Consider the following 16,881-nt stretch of genomic DNA (forward strand, 5'->3'; position numbering starts at 1 on the left):
TTTAATAAATATATTAATCATTATGAGACATTTTCCACTGAAGGAAAGATATAAGTTGACATTACGACTATTATTTATCGCTTATTGTAAAAGACGACATAAAAGAAGAAACACAATTATCAAAAGACATGTTTTATTGTTCATTCTAAATAATAATAATAAAAAAATCAAAGTTGCTTATACAGAAAATTACTCACATTCCTGAGAACACAGATTGATCACAGTAGATGTCAGATGGGCGTTGGGGGTGGGTGGGGGAGGGGGTAACATTGTGAACACAAGTATCATGGGATGGGAGTCCTCACTAGTCCTGAAATGTATGTTTTGATGAACAACACTGGACAGATAAGATGTCAAACTTCTTATCTTCCTGAGATACTGAGATGTTTTAACATACACATTAAACAACCATTAAATTACAAGACTGGTGTGGTTAAGGAACAATTACAAATTGAACTTTCCACTGAACTGTGCATATGTCTGTGTATCAACTGAGCTTAATTGCGCAAATAAATGTCAGTAGTACAGCATTTCAGTTGCCTCAACAATACAAGTTTGAGTCCAGAAACAAACAAGAACATCCCTGTTAGTCAATATTAAACACTCCCATTGGTGTCTTTTATTTTATTTTATCTGAAGTAAAATAGACTTTTGATTTTTGGCAAAGCTGGACATTTAATAGGCAATGACACAACCACACCAGTAAAGATATCATGGTTCCATTTTGATAGCCTTCCCCTTCACTAGACCTGAGTAGACAGGAAAGAAACACAGCTCCATCTAGCATAACACTGGGCTAATTGCAAGGAAAGCACCACTGCTCTCCAAAATTTCTCAATGCAGGGTTTTCAGTACAGAAATTCCACTTGAACCAAATTTGACATGGGCCTCAGTCTCACTGTAATGAGCCTGTACTTAATGAAGATTGTGTGAATTGAGTGTAATTGGCAAACAAAAAAACATGCACATCAAACATACTCGGGATGGGCATTTTTTTTTTTATAGCTTCACTAAATGGTTAAAACTGAAAGGATGGAAAGGAAATGTTTTATCAATCAATAACTATACAGTGTAGAAGTTATGCCCAGTGGAGGGAATAAAAACTATAATAAAAGTTTTATAGGACACCCTCCCTGTAAAACTTTTACAATTACTCCATAAGCCGAATGCAGGGAAATGCCAGCTAATCTTTTTACTAACTTAGAAGTTCATCTCAATATACAAACATGAAAAAAGTGTTCAAATTAAGTTCAGATTTGTAAAAGACTGACATTTTTAAAATTGGCATAAACAAGTCTTAGACAGCTTAATTAACATGTTTGTTACCGGACGACTTGTAGGTGTATATTACTAATACTGTTGTCACACTTGACAAGTTTCAGGATGATAAACTGCCACATCACTTCCCTTGTTTCACTTTCACTTGACATAAATGAAAAGATTTGTCACAATTTCCAGTAATTAGTATTTGTGTCATATAAACGTTTTGTAAATTGTACTAAATAATACCTTTCATATTCCCATAACACATACTGTATGTATCATAGATCCAGGCAGTCTAACACAGAGCTAACACCCTGTCACTTTATATGTCTTAACTGTGTATTATTAAAGCCAACTCTCCTTCATCACACTGGCATCCCTGTCAGAGTTTGCTCACCTCAACATATATATATACACAGTTTGGACAAAGTTAAAAGGACAAATACAAATGTCAGAGTATTTCAAATAAATGTTTCCCTTTGGATAAAATTAGAAAGTTAGTCTTTAGAATAAATCTTGTCACGGGTAATATAAACTGAATATCCTAAATAATCCTTTTACTCATAGTGAAGCAGATTTATTTTAAAATGTTAAAACAACTTTATTTAAACTCAGATTTTGACTTATATCTTGAAGAAATTAAAAAGATTATGCCCATCCCTAATACATACACTCTCTCTAAACCAAATGTATTCCTATTCTGATAGCTATTTATCTACTTATGTACATACACCTCTGCAATATAATGTATTCTTTGTAAATATAGCCTTGTATGTAGAATTAGAAAAAGCAAGTCAAACAAAAATTAAGGGCTTTTAGGAGTAGATCCAAGCTAATCATATGAAGACAAGATGTACAATATTGTACAGCCTCCCATCAAAGTATGTGCATATGGATGGAACATGTAGCTTCTTCAATCAGTAACCAAAAACATACATACACAACAGGTAAATAAGAGAAATTAAAAAAAAAAAAATGGCACAACTGTAAACATGACAATGACCACTGTTGCTCATTGTGACCAATTTTCAGTGGCCAAATCTGTATCATGAATAGCAACTAATATGTTGTAATGAGAAAAGAACCATAATCACACTTAGCACAGTCGTCAAAAACAGTAAAACAACTAAATGTTTTCTGAGAAAGATGCAACTAATGGTCATTAAATTACATTTCAATGTATTAATTCTGTTGAGCCTAAACACAAATGGAAGACGTGCTTTTCTGCATACTGGACATCTATTTAAGAAGAGCATGGATTGTCTCAGGTCTGAATATGTTATGTGATTTATCTGGAATTATAATTCTATACCTGATCTGCAGACCAGCATTTCATTTCAGACCATGAAGAAATGTTACTTATACGCAGTTCCAGAGGGAATAAATGTTAGTAGCTTGCACCTCTTCTCCTCACACCTAGCAAAGCGTGCTGTCTCCTCCGGAACCGTTTCTGCTTCCTCTTCCTTCTTAACTGAAAGTCGGCCTGTGCACCTCACCACAACGACTGCTCTTCAGAAAAACCAAGGTGGCAGAGCCCGCCATGTGAGAATCGAACACTAATGTACACCAACAATAAAATGATGAGATGAAACAAGGTAGTAGTTATTTTCCTGCCCTCATTGGTATTTAACTTAGCCTTGAGCCAAATTGTAATGTTACTTGCTGTACGTCCCCCAGAAAACCTAACAACCCCCCCCCCCACACACACACACACAAAATAAGTAGATCAAGAGCCTCCAACATACATACCCTGACTAACTTCTCTTTTAGCTCACCTATTTACCATAATTTAGAAAATCAACGTGTTAAAAAAAGACAAATACACAGTTTTGGCACTACTCTACAAGGATCTCTTCAGTCTTTATGGGTTCAAGTGGGGTGCCAGAGTTGGACAAATCGGAGCCTTCGTCTTTAGAAAACTCTTCATGCTGGAGCAGTGCGCCTGACCCCGTGTTTCCCTGCATGCCCCCTAATCCCCCTTGGGTGAAACAGAGGTGTTTGATCACCTCATTGGGACTAGAGAAGGTTGTCGCACAAATGTTACATTTGTAAGGCTTCGACGAGCCCAAGAACATTGCCTCCATCTGACTGCTGTCATCACCCGCAGTGCAAAGTTCCATGCTTTGTCGGTCCACCATGGTGTAGGCGTCGGCCCCTTGGTTCAGGCACACGTGGCGGGCTGCCTGGTTGGCACGGCAAAAGCTCTTGCCACAAGCACTGCATTTGAAGGGCTTGCCTGTGTGGATGTACATGTGTTCACGCCAGTGGCTCTTCTGAATGAACTTGCGCCCGCAGGTGGAGCACTCGTACTTCCGTCGCTTCACTTCACGGTCCAAATCGGCACTCTCCAGGTTGTCGATGTCCGCAATGTCTGACGGAGGCGGTGTGTCTGCCTGAGAGTTTATTCCCCCAAAACCCCAACTGGACGTGGACACCTCTGCTCTGGGAGAGTCCGAGTTGGTACCTGAAATGGGCGTTTGCTCACTATCACTGATTACCTCGACTGCTGTAGTGTCACCTGAGGCATTTATGCCGACCTTGTTTCCCTTAAGGACACCCTCCAACTCTAGCATGCTGTGCTCTCCAGTCAGTACAGATGAGAGTGCATTGCCAACCTCCGACGGGGTCTGCTGCATAGTCTGGGTGTGCTGCAGGAGGTGCTCTCTCAGGAGGCTTCTCTGGGTGAATCGAGTCCTGCACAGGTGACAGGAGTAATGCTTCCTAAAGGAGGAATTTCTCTTCATGATGCTGGGCTTCACATGGAGGATGGCACTGGCTGCAGCGCCATCTGCAGTTAGCAAGTCTGTTCCCCCTTCCTCAACTGTGGGCTTTGTGCCGCTGGTTGAGGCCTCCATGTCTGGGGGTGAGGGAGCCAACTTGAATGGTAAGGAATTTGCGTACGGAGCTGTCACAGCTGGTGTGGACGGACACTTTCCCTCTGAGCTGAGCTGCTCCATGTCGAAGGGTGAGGAGAGCTGCCGACGAGAAGCCAACCGAGCTGACATCGCCACCTGTTGGTCAGATATCTGGATGCCGTAGAGGGAGGTGGAGAGGTTGATGCTCTGCTCCGGGTGTGAATACACTGACTGGCTGGCCTCCTGCAAGAGGGGATAGGCATGCAGGAATCTGACCCCCTGCTCCAGCCGTGCAGGGTCTATCAACTGGGGTGCGAGCTTGCCTGTGTACATCAGGTTGAGGAGGTAGCTGAAGATATCTGGCTGTATGTCAGCAGCCTTCAGACGCACACAGTCACTGAAAGACAAAGAATATCAACACATAATGAGTGACAAACAGTGAGAGATCTCTTAAAGTCACATACTGTTGCAAAAGGTCACAGCAAATTTTGTTGAGGCAGGTTTCAGCTGTGAATAAGAAAGGACAATACCACTAAACACTTCCATGATTGATCATAAAGCTGCTTACACAACCTCAAATTTGATGTCTTAATTTGAGCCTTTGATTTTAACATGGAATGTTTAACATTAGTTTTGGTCACCATACAAAAATGATCAAGATGCAGCACTTTTATGTTTAAATCAGTGTTATCTTTACACGGTACCTGTATCTTTTAACAGCAGGATTCAATTTTGGATAAATTCACTGATGGGACCACAAGTCGTGTTTTAACTTGCGTACCACACCACCGTTAGTACAATCCTACTGTACCTGTCCTGGTGAATGAAGAGCATTCTGAAGTAGTTGGAGAAGGCAGCGAGGACGGCCTTGTGGGCTTTGAAGAAGACATCTCCGATTGCCACAGTGCAGTCGCACAGGAAGCCAAACTCCCTCTGAGCGTTAAGCTGCTGCAGCAGGATAAGACCATGGTTGGCCAACTCCATTCTTCAACCTGCACAAAGGCGCGCGCACACACATAAACAGCATTCACTTTCCTGTCTGGAAGGAGACCAGAGTTTATTGTGACCACAAAGAGTCAGGCTGACAGGGGTGATCTAACGACCTTGTAAAGGCTAACTTAACACAACAGTGGAGAATATTTTGTGACACTACAGACAATTTGTCTAGCAAATATAAACAAGTTATTTGTGAATTCAAATTTCTTCCAGGATATCAGACATGGAAAATATTCCTCATCTAAATAAACTTTGAACAGTAGCAGAAGAGCAGTGACAACCAAAGTGTTCAGACAGCTTCCTGTAGGGGCTGCACTAATTGTCTTTAAACTGGCTCAGTACACAGAAGTAGTTCCTTATTGACATCTTACGACTATTTACAGAATATTATTCTCACTTAGCGATACTGGGATAGTTAGGACTAGCGCACAGTCAAGTCACACGGTACTATCCAAAGGAAAAACTGAATTTATTCTTATGTATGCCTCTGGTTTTTCATGTGTTGCTCCTGTTTTCACAGAGATCCACTTCAACACATCACAGGATCTCACAGTAGTTGAGCTACAGTAAGTTTTGGCCATCAAAATGTTTCTGAAAAAACCCTGAAAACAGAAAGTCGATTTAGCTCTTGTGAGTTCACTGAAAAAGTCTACAAAACATCACTTTACATGAGTTGGTTGTGATGCAGCCCACACCCACCAAACTCAATCTAAAGGGACATTTCAGGGCTCAGTGCGCTCTGTTGACCAATGAGATGGATGTTGTTGACCCTACAGGTCACTGGAGGACTCAGAGGGCTTCAGGCCATCACATGATCAGGGTTATGGGTGTCGGCACACATTCCTAAGTCAGAACTGGTTCTACCCCCTTCCAGTGGAGAACGGAAACAGCCCTGGGGCAGGGTGAATCTCCTTTCTCCTGCACTTTCTCCAAATAACACTTAAAACTGTATCAGCTGACTTCATCAGCCAATTTATCTCAAATGACTAACAACCTGTAACCCTGTGTACCCCCTGCTGGACACACGCACACTCAAATATCTCTCCACACATATGTATTTCATCAAAGAGGTCAGAGTGCAAAGATGCTGGCACTGCAGCGCTCCAGGAAAAGGCTCGGTTTCCGCGTCTTGTGCAAGGCCACAGCTACAGCTGGCACCAAAGATGTAAAATACCAACAAATGACAAACACAAACAACTCTGACTCACTTAATGGTCATTAGGAAGTAATGGTTTGTGATGCTGATGAATGGTAAGAGATGAAAACAGTAGAAAGTTAATCAGCAACTATTTTTTTTACCATTTTTAAAGTAAAATTTCACTTTTTCACCAATTCTACCTTCTAAAATGTGAGAATCTGTCGCTTTTGTTTATCTTTCAGTATCTTGGGTTTATAACGTTTTTTTTTTTACATAGACAAAAACAGCAGATTAATCAATAATAAAAATGGTTAATTCTAAATTATATATGACAAATATCTTTGTCTAAATCCATCTGTATCAACAAGGACAGAGAAAATATGAGAAACACTATATGAGAACTGAACACTAACTTTCACGAACGTAGGATTTTTATTGCAGGACTGTTTTGTTACATCATGTCAGTGATGCCAACTGAACCTGCAGCAAATACTGCTCATCCTTTATGCAGCATCCCAACAGACAATGCCATATTTTGTCATTGCTTACGCTGACTTCTTTGCTGTGTTCCTACACCGTCACAATGCACTACACATGTAGCGCACCTTAAAGATAAATTATCCTCTTTTCTTTTTTTCACCTCATACACTATCATTTTTATTCAGTCGTCAATTTGGAAAACACAACATTTGACAGTAACACGTATACAACATAACTTGCTGGAACAAATAGTTTTTATGGGGCATTTATACTGTACACACTCTCAGCTATTAAACAGTTTAAACAGTTTGGTTACTTGTTAGGCCCTCTATTTCATATAAATAATCCTCTTTTACAGATTTCTGTCAAATATATTTCCTTTAATTCTCAGCAAATGGGTAATCAGCCAATGCTCTTGGCTTGAGGATCTGGAAGATCAGCTTTACACTAAGGCTGCAATTAATTAATTAGTGATTAAGTACTAATTACTTTCTGGATTGCTTGGTCTATGCACTATCAAAAAATATAGTGAAAAATGTCCATCACAACTTCCCACAGCTCATGGTGATGTCTCAAAACCTGAAGATATTCATTTTATCGTAGAAGGCTAAGAGAAGAAGCTGGAAATAATCCATTTTTTATATACCATTAATAAATTGTTTTACCTCTTATTTAGAGTGTTGTGGCTTACTTCAGTGAAATTCCAGATAACATGAGTATGGTTTGCCCGCAGGTCAGCCACATAGTCGTATATGTTTTTTGGGGTGGCTGCACAGATACTTTCAGTTTCGATTAAAAAATACAAACACATGTCTGATTGCCACGATTTAGCAACGCATACGTATTGATTAGGACCATGCATTAATCAACGCTTAACTTGTTTGCAACAATAAAGCACCGCCCCTGATGTGATGTAGACACGTGGAACATTACTTCCGTAGTGCGAGTTTGTGTTATTCGGTCAATACACCGATTAAACTACGTGTGTGTGAAGCTCATGAGGAAGGCGATCACGCTGAAGGAGTGAAACAATTAAATAATGTGAACAATAAATAACAGCGACGGTACATGAGGCTTTCTACAAGGAGCACACACACAAAAAAACAACGCGCCCAGACGGACTCATGCCTCTGCCTCGGGTCCCTCTCGGTCGCTGCTGCTGCTGCTAGCGCGAGAAAACGGACATGCACGCACGCGGGCGCGCGCACACAGCACACACATACTGGGGAAAATGAGCGAGAGACGCAAAGGGGGATGGGGCTGGTCACGAATGCGTTTCTTTTAACTTCCCCGTGACAATTACAGTTCACCAAAGCGTACACAAGTAGCCAAATAACGTACCAGTACCGGTAAACGAACGGGTGAGTATGTAGCTAAAAAACAACAGTACCTGCGCTCCGTTTAAATCCGCGGAGTTTGCCGTGTCGCCGTTTGTTTGTTTGTTACCGGAGACTCGTCCGTCCTGTCCTCTCTGGGCTCGCAGCAGCTTGTACTGTTCCTTGAAAAACGCAGCATTCGTTGGCGGCGGAGAGGGGTCGTCCGTCGGTGTTTTCCGGTTAGGGGTTTTACGTTACAATCACATGACTGTGGGTAAAAAAACAGCCAAAAAACAGCCGTTGTAAAAAAAAAAAAATCCGTTGAGCAAGGAGGGAGGCGGTTGAGTTAACGTTAATTTCACACACTGGTTGTAACCGCCGTGAGGGCAGCCGGTGAGTTTTAAACATAAACAGCTAACAGTTACGTTGACTCAGCGTGCGATAGTTAATCATTCTGTCGGTGCCGGTAACGACATGTTAAACATAATACCGACGTGTGGTTGAGTGTGTGTATGAGCTGTCTCTCATCCTCCCTCATTGAAATAACGAAACATCGCTTTGCCCACACAGTCTCACATTTGCATTTTGGATTGAAGCTACAACAAGCTACAATTACAGGTTGTTAAAGGAAGTGTACACATACATAATATTACTACCATCTACTACCAATTCAGATATGATGCAAAATGTCACAGCTTGATTCTTTGAGCTTTAACAACACGAATTCTAAAAATATTATAGCCTACAGGCAGTATTGCCATTATAAAGTTACATTTTCCGTTTTGAACCCTACAGAGTATAGTAGGGTAGGAAATACTGAAATGGCCTACTGTAAAAGAAAGAAAAAAAAATCTATTTTAAGTTTTGATCCCAGACTAATGTAAGTGGAGGCTGATACAAAGCCTTAAGTAGGTCTATAAAGAGAAGCCCTAATATAACATATCAATGAGGATCATAGATCACAACACAACATCTGTTGTTTTTTTTTCTTTTTAAAAAACAAAGTAGGACACCTTCTTTAATTGTGAATTATACAGTAAATTTAGAACTGTCAACCTCTCAAAGGTTGGGGTATGCTCTTCTTTTATGGTCCTATACCTAGGCATTCTCATGTTATGTTTTTAGATTCCAGTTTTCATGAAAGAATAGATAAGTGTCTCACCCCCCCCCCCCCCCATCAAGGCAGATGGCTGCCCACCAAGAGCCCAGTTCTGCTCAAGGTTTCTTCCTGTTAAAGGAGAGTTTCCTTTCCGCTGTCGCCAAGTGCTTGCTCATGGGGAAATATTGGGTCTGTAAATTAAAGAGTACGGTCTAGACCTGCTCTATTTGGCGCTATATAAATAAAATTGAATTGGACTGAAAAAATCGACTTAATCCATGGCATGGATTGTTTTATTGCTATAGCACGGTGCATGGTAAGCAGGATAATGATAATTCATGCAAATAAAAGAAAATGTACTCATTCCACTGTTGGGAAAGTTACTGCTGTTGATATATCGATTCACTCTGTTTTACAGTTGTTACCTGATTTCACACTAAAAACTCAAACCCAAAAATGTGCATTTTGCCATTCATACCAGACTGTATTTGTCATTTGTCTGCTGTTTGGGCAGTGCTTAACTTGGTAGTTTTACTTTTAGATGGAGCTATAGTCATTTCCAAACACTTACAGTTGGTAGGAAACTGTAAAGTGGTAGTGAGATGTATAAATTGATGATCTCAACAGAAAGTAGCCTGCCAAAAAAGACTGAACTGACATATTCAAATGTCTGTGGGAAACCATGTGTCTTTTAATAGAAAAAATACCCATAGAGGAAAAAGTCTTTGAAATGGATTTAAACCAAAAAAACACATTCCTCATAGCCTGTCCAGATGGAGGCACAGGAAGTGTAGGAGGACTTTTTCCACAGAAGCACTTTGGAGTCACGTCAATATATGTTTTCATGAGTGAGTTGGTGGATGTTGTCCCAGTGTAAACACCAATTTTTGCCAGACTTGTCATTACAGGGTTGTATTTCAGCCTTAGGACAGGGAGTCCACAGGAGAACCAGACTGAAAATGCTTGCTGCACAGGCAGGCAGAGAAAGGGAGTCTGTAAAAGGAGACGGGGGACATGGGAGGGGGCTGAAATGTCTACGAATAGGGCCCGAGGATCTTAAAGTCTCTGTCCTGTCAACAAACAACCCTATATCTGATCTTGTCCACAACTTTACTGAATCTAACTAGCTGATAAAAATTCAGGCCAGTGGGGGTATAAAACGTTTCACATACAAATCAACTGGTAGAGCAACAGCAGATGATAATGACCAAACAAAAGCATGTTTACTTTGCTGAAAGGCTCACTGTTACTCATCATTAAAATCAATATATTCTAGTCAATTGATTTTATACAATAGGAAAAAGTGATGTAGGCAGCTGTCTTTCTTTGCCTTTCTTCATATGCCATCTATTTCTCCGTTTGTTCTCTCTGTTCCTTTCTCCTCTCAAAAGAGATGCTGGATGGACTTTCACATGACTGCCCCACCACTGATTTCCAGTAAATTGATTTTTCCTGCGATAAAGCATTTTCAAAACCAACAACACAGACTGCATGAAATTGCTTAAAACGTAAAAAGTACAGTGAGATTTGCGTCTGATTTGGCCAATCCTGACGTCAGTGCACAAGCGACTTTGCACACAACATACTGAGTCTCATAGATTAAATACCTAGGCTGTAAGCCTGCTGTTGCGACTGTATGTGGTGAGCTGGAGCACCTGTTTAAACAGTGCCTTTAACGTTAACTGCTGCCCTCCCCCCGTTCATGGCCTGTTTTGAAACCGGAGTGGTGAGTCACTCCACTCTCGGTTTAGAAAAACAGATCCGGCCAGGCTGGGTCCCGGCGGGGGGAAGGGAGGCCGGCGGTGGATGAACACCGGAGGTGGACGCAGCTGGACTCCCACTCCCAAGGACCCCACATCCTGACAACGGCCCTCCGTGTTCCCATAGTGACCGGGGCCGATCTGAGAGAGAAGGAAAAAAACGCCGCTAGAATTAATTGATATTCGTATTTTTCCAGTCTAATCGAGGGTGCAGCCAATCAATCAGTCACAAAAAGAGAACCAAGAGTGGAGAGGCCGTCCCGGTTTCCACCCCAAAATGTACCATAAACCTTTTTAGTCTGTTCTCTAATGCTTTGGTTTTGTTCACTATGGGTGGGCCCACATGAAGCACCTGTGTGTATCCTTTTCTTTAAGGGAACGGTTTAGGCTACAAAAACGAGCAAATGTTTTCCTATATATACCTGACCTAATTATAAAATGTTGCAGCACAGACCTAGATTCTTTTAAAACAGGCACAACAACCTTTTTTATTCAGGAAGCTTTTTTCATTTTAACGCTTATTTTATGTGTTTTAACGCTTTAGAACTTTAAGATTCACAGGCATACAACAGGCTACATGCACTTATTTTACACTCACAAATAAGTTTAACATAGTGCAGTTTCTTGTAGGCCTAGTTGTAATATACACACTACTGTACCATCATATTTCCATGTAGGCTATGTGTGTATGTATCAGTATATCATCATAGGTCTCACTGAGGGCCTGACTAGTCTTTCCCACACTACCCCCTCCCTTCCTTTCCCGCCAAAAAGCCTTGGGGGGGGGGGGGGGTCGACATCTGTCATTTCCTGATAGGGCGAATCAATGTCTCCATGACAACCGTTGCCACGGACAACAGGGGATGCCTCGAGGATGCTGCCGCAACAACGGCCAAGCCATGCGCAATGCGGCAGCGCGCTTATCACGTTTTGATTCAACACAGAAAATAGACATTTTGAGGCATTTAACGCTGACAACAGCTGCATGGCACAGACACCGCAAGTCACAGGGCTCAAATGTAGCATATTATAAATACTACATGCTGAGGACCGCTAGATGGTAGTAGAGCATCCTAAAAAAAACAAGTTTACAGGGAACCAGGAAGTGAAATTAGCATTAAAATGTAGAATAGTTTGCAGCAGGAACAGAAGTGACGCTTGAAATAATCTCTGCTTCGCGAGTCACATCCATTGAGAGATTACTCATCGTTTTCAAGCAGAATCCTAAACGTTGTTCCTGTCCTGAAAACTGTTATCCATAAAGTTAATTTTGAACCTTCTTCTACAGCTAAAATGATGGCGGCTGATCAACCTATGCACGGAGTTCCTCCTTCTCTGTCTGCCAAAGTGGTTGGGTATGTTGACAGCTACTTTAACTACCATGTCGTAATTTAAAATATTGTGGCCAACAACACTGGTGCACTTAAACGGATCGTTAATGTTAGGATTGCTGTTCCCGAGCCAGCAGTGGCGTTAGCTTTTAGCTAACTGACTTACTGCACATATCCCACTGTATGACACTTAATGACACTGTCTGCTCAGTTAATGTTAAATCCAGCTAATATTTTTACTGACAACATACAGCAAGTTACATGATCGCAGTCGAAATGTCTGCAAAGCTAGGGCTAATATAACTTCGGTCTTGCTAATTAGCTGTGTGGTTTACTAGTCCTGCTACAGCGCTAATAATAAGCAATGCCACTATAATGTTATGTCTGTATTTATTCCCTCCAGGTCATTTGCTTATTTGACTGTGAAAGACAGATTGCCGACCATACTGACTAAAGTAATAGACACAATCCATCGCAACAAAAACAAGTTTTTTGAAGAATATGGTGAGGTAAGGATTTGTCATCTTATAATTTTCTTGATGCTTTGTGCTTCATGTTTTTTTAATACTGTAGCATTTTGAAATTCACTATGAAGGATAGTGTGGTACAATAAAATGTATTGCTATTATTGTTGTTATTAAATGATTAACCGAGTAAATGTTGTGGTCCTTTCCTTCACTACATCTTGAATTATAAGGCTCATGTTAAAACAGAAATGTCCTCGTGTTTCCTCTGTGTTTTCATACAGGAGGGTATTACAGCAGAGAAGCAAACCATTTCTCTGCTGTCTAAGATGAGAAATGAGCTGCAAACTGACAAGCCTGTACTAGCCCTGACAGACGGTCTGGGCAAGGACATAGACTACTGGAACCAGTACCTGCAGAGACAACAGGGGGTGCAAGGTGACCAGGAGTCCGTCAGCTGGTTCAAGTCTCCATGGCTTTATGTGGAGTGCTACATGTACCGCAGGATACAGGAGGCCGTCTGGCTCAAGTGAGAAGCATTTACCCTGTGCAGTACATCATAGTATCGGTTAAGATATGTTAAACCACAGAAGATGTTTTCAATATGATGTTGGTAAAATCAATTTCAGGCAGATTTGACAGCATGTGTGGACTGTTACATTGAACTACAATAAAGTAATTGAAAAATACAACAAGAATAATAATACAGATGAAAAAAAAGCTGATGTTGGTATATTGCCCAGCCTTAGCCTCTCTCGGTTTCTATATTATGTGCTAGTTCTGCCCCAGTCATATCACTTTATGTCTGTTTTTATTGCAGTCCTCCCATCAATGACTATGATGTCTTTAATGAGGGAAAGACCCAGAGCTTTTTTGAGTCTCAGCAAGCTGTGATGACCCTATGTACATATTTGGAGGGTGTCAACAAGAACATGGAAGAAACTTCCAAAAGTCAGCTGCTTGAGCATTTCAACAAATTACTAAAGGTCAGTACCCTCTTCGTAACTTAGAGGCAAGTGAAGTGTTGGAAGTAAACAAAGTGTTGGTAAACAAATAACTTAATACATTTTCATTAATTAGCCAGTTTAGGGTCATCAGTCAATCAGTATTCAGGTTTAAACTCTGTGTATTTATTTTGCACACACTGAAAGGGTATATAAATGCAGCTGTTTAGTATATGTGAGGCACACTGTTTTGTTCAAGTGAAAAAGTAAAAAAGTAAAAAAGCCTATCTCAAACTCATTTCTTTAAACTGTTAATGTTCTACATTTGACTTTTCTAAGGTTTCTCTATGGGGAAACAAGTGTGATCTGTCAATCTCTGCTGGCCAGGACAACTCACAGAAGACCAGTCCCATAGACTCTCTCAATAGCTTAGAACCCTTCATCTTGGTGGATGACTCCAACATGGTATGGTCAACTCTTATTTCGGCCCAGAGGCAAGGACAGTCAGGGAAAACAACCTCTGGCAGAGTGGACATTGTTCTAGACAATGCTGGCTTTGAGTTAGTCACTGACTTGGTACTAGCAGACTTCCTGGTTGCTTCTGGCTTAGCCCGTGAGATTCATTTTCATGGCAAATCCTTCCCATGGTTTGTTTCTGACGTCACTGCAAACGATTTTCAATGGACCATCAAGCAGACCATGGCAGCCAATCACAAGTGGATGTCAAAGAGTGGCGTACAGTGGCAGAGCTACCTGAAGGAGGGTGTGTGGTCCTATCATGACCATCCTTTCTGGACACTGCCACATGAGTTCTGTGACATGGCAGCTGATGCTCCTGACCTGTATGCGACCCTGCAGGGCGCAGACTTAGTGCTGTTTAAAGGTGATCTCAACTACAGGAAGCTGACAGGGGATAGGGAATGGGACCACACCGTGGGCTTTGATACTGCACTGAGGGGGTTTGGACCTGCACCACTGTGCAGCTTGAGGACTCTGAAGGCTAACATTCAGGTCGGTCTGCAGCCTGGCCAAGCAATGAAGCTCTGCTCCCAAGATCCAGACTGGATGACCAGTGGAAAGTACGCTGTCGTTCAGTTCTACAGCCCAAACTCAGAGCAGTAAGACTGACCTCAGCAGGAAGACAAGCATTTGTGCAACATTACAGTAAAGCAATGACTTAAGCAGGAGTTATCTTTGAGCCATAATACCATTTAGTTATACAAGTTTGTTAAATGGTGTCATTTTCCCTCATTGTCAGTTATCACTTCATCATGTTTGATACAGAAATGCAAAGTAACAAATAGTTAATTTTTATTTTCACTGTAAAATCATATGATATCATGATCTCATACTTAAAATGTTTGCACTTTCAGACTAAAATGTTTTCTTATGATTTGAACACAAGTAGATTGTTTACTGTGACAAATGCATCCACAGAGATGACAAAAAAGATTTCCACTGTATTTTATTTCAAATAGCAGATAATACTCATAATGTTTACAGGTTGATAGATCTTACTAACACATATTGCATTGAAAATTAAGCAAGAATTGGGCTTTATAAATCTTCATCCTTCCAGCAGCAGTACAGTTGCTCCTGCATGCAATTTAGAAGAATGATGATGAATGTAATATGCAGTTATTTTAATGCAGCTCAGGTTTTTTCACTGTTATTGATATGCAGTCATTAAAACATGCAGACATTTATTTAAATTCATCCAAGGCATGCCATAACATGTTTGGATAAATATTTTTCCCACATTTAAAGATGGCAGATTTTTATTTGGGCAGTGTAACAACAACAGTGACAACGTGCTTGTTTTGTTTTAAACGGCAACCCTGACCTCTGTATCTTCATAGATAAACGTGGATGTCTCTGTGCACACTGTTATGTAATTTCAATCTTCATTGTCAGTGTTAGTACCTCATAAGTGATGCTAACTCAGTGCTGCTGGGGGAAATTATATCATTTTCATTCATGGGTTTGATTAAATAAAGAACTCCAATGACTGGTCTTCTTTTCCCACTGTTGTATTTCATAAGCATGTGAGTAATAATGACCTTGCAGTTTGTTTTTTGCAGCATTCTTGCAAAGCATCAAATGTTAAGTTAATTACCATTTAAATCCCATCTATGAAGCTAGACTGTTTCTCAGTTCATCCAGCCAGACATTGAAAGATTGATCTATTCTCAGTGGAGATAATCCATCATTACACTGTGTTCACCACGTTAGTGTTTCATTGTTGTTACCTGACGACCTTTTATATACAGTACTCTGGGTCAGGTTGGACCTAAAAACACAGCCAGCAAAACAGCTGGAAATGCTACAACTTGTGCATTACAATGCCAGATGAGCTTGGGAAACTGAGTGACTTAGTGATTTAGGCTGCAAATGAGTCATTTAGGTGATTTTTATCCCTGGGAAATGCATAAATAAATATATATATATATATATGTCATCATCAGGGATACTTGTTTTCCACTTGACCTGACATGTCCTGAAAAATTGGGCTGTTTACTCAAGAAAGATGTTGCACAAAGAAGAGAGAGTGAAGCCTCTGTGCCAAATGTTGAGTTTTTCCTCAGATGTGGAGGTCAATAGTTCTTTCATATAAATTACAATAGATGATAGTATTTCATGCAAATGAGCAGACTTTAATTCAATCACCAATTCATTTTTTCTTGATTTAAAAAACAAACAAAATTATAATTCATTTGCAATTCATAATCTAATGTTTTGCATTTGTGTGCAAGAAGAAATAATTATTTGAAGATTTATTAAACATTTCACTTTGGTGGTTATTGATTTCATTTTACACTGGACATGGTTATAAAATAATCCCTAAATTTGTAGTGTGTTACTAGTTTTTCAACTCACAAGGTTGTTTTTTTACCTTGACGCCTGATCCCAAAACATGCAAGGACTAAAAGGATCACTGACAATCAAACCTGGAGCTTTTGTGCTGTAAACATGAACGTTGATTCCTTTAAATCTTTATTTGCATAAATACTCTTCCTTTGATTTTGCTCCATTTGACGTGATTTGAACTGATAAAGTAATGATTAACCAGTTTATATTATGATCCCATAATACAGTTTATTCTCTTTCCCATGAAATGTTACAAAGACAGTACTTTCGTTAATTCCCCTCTATCGATTTCTTTGAAATTATTATAATATAGAATTTAATATATGCAAATAAATATAGAATTTACATCATACAGTGTTGTTAAAAT

At 40.3% G+C, this 16,881-nt stretch overlaps 2 protein-coding genes across 3 annotated transcripts; one reads left to right on the forward strand and one right to left on the reverse strand.

The window, feature by feature from the left end:
- Positions 1-167: 167 nt before the first annotated feature.
- On the reverse strand, positions 168-8,958 carry zbtb2b (zinc finger and BTB domain containing 2b). The gene is made up of 3 exons (XM_062437359.1): positions 8,123-8,958; positions 4,930-5,110; positions 168-4,515 (listed from the first exon to the last, which is right to left on the reverse strand). Exons 2-3 carry the CDS (start codon positions 5,100-5,102, stop codon positions 3,099-3,101), a joined length of 1,590 nt encoding a protein of 529 aa, XP_062293343.1. The 5' UTR covers positions 5,103-5,110; positions 8,123-8,958; the 3' UTR covers positions 168-3,098.
- A 3,060-nt stretch (positions 8,959-12,018) lies between these two features.
- On the forward strand, positions 12,019-15,650 carry armt1 (acidic residue methyltransferase 1). Of its 2 annotated transcripts, none has more exons than XM_062437360.1 (5): positions 12,019-12,262; positions 12,642-12,747; positions 12,987-13,231; positions 13,523-13,688; positions 13,986-15,650. In XM_062437360.1, exons 1-5 carry the CDS (start codon positions 12,201-12,203, stop codon positions 14,766-14,768), a joined length of 1,362 nt encoding a protein of 453 aa, XP_062293344.1. In that variant the 5' UTR covers positions 12,019-12,200; the 3' UTR covers positions 14,769-15,650. The 2 variants fall into 2 exon arrangements, with proteins under 2 accessions (XP_062293344.1, XP_062293345.1); XM_062437361.1 differs by having other exon boundaries at positions 12,227-12,262; positions 12,642-12,742.
- The last annotated feature ends 1,231 nt before the right edge of the window (positions 15,651-16,881 follow it).

The sequence above is a fragment of the Scomber scombrus genome, chromosome 17 (genome assembly GCF_963691925.1).
Source record: "Scomber scombrus chromosome 17, fScoSco1.1, whole genome shotgun sequence".
Lineage (NCBI taxonomy): Eukaryota > Metazoa > Chordata > Actinopteri > Scombriformes > Scombridae > Scomber > Scomber scombrus.

Excerpts from the sequence above, each read along its gene's own strand:
- zbtb2b (XM_062437359.1), bottom strand. The coding sequence starts at position 5,102 with ATGGAGTTGGCCAACCATGGTCTTATCCTGCTGCAGCAGCTTAACGCT. Across the intron at positions 4,516-4,929 it reads CTCTTCATTCACCAGGACAG|TGACTGTGTGCGTCTGAAGG; the intron begins GTACAGTAGGAT and ends TTTGTCTTTCAG.
- armt1 (XM_062437360.1), top strand. The coding sequence starts at position 12,201 with ATGATGGCGGCTGATCAACCTATGCACGGAGTTCCTCCTTCTCTGTCT. Across the intron at positions 12,748-12,986 it reads TTTTTGAAGAATATGGTGAG|GAGGGTATTACAGCAGAGAA; the intron begins GTAAGGATTTGT and ends GTTTTCATACAG. Across the intron at positions 13,232-13,522 it reads CAGGAGGCCGTCTGGCTCAA|TCCTCCCATCAATGACTATG; the intron begins GTGAGAAGCATT and ends TTTTTATTGCAG.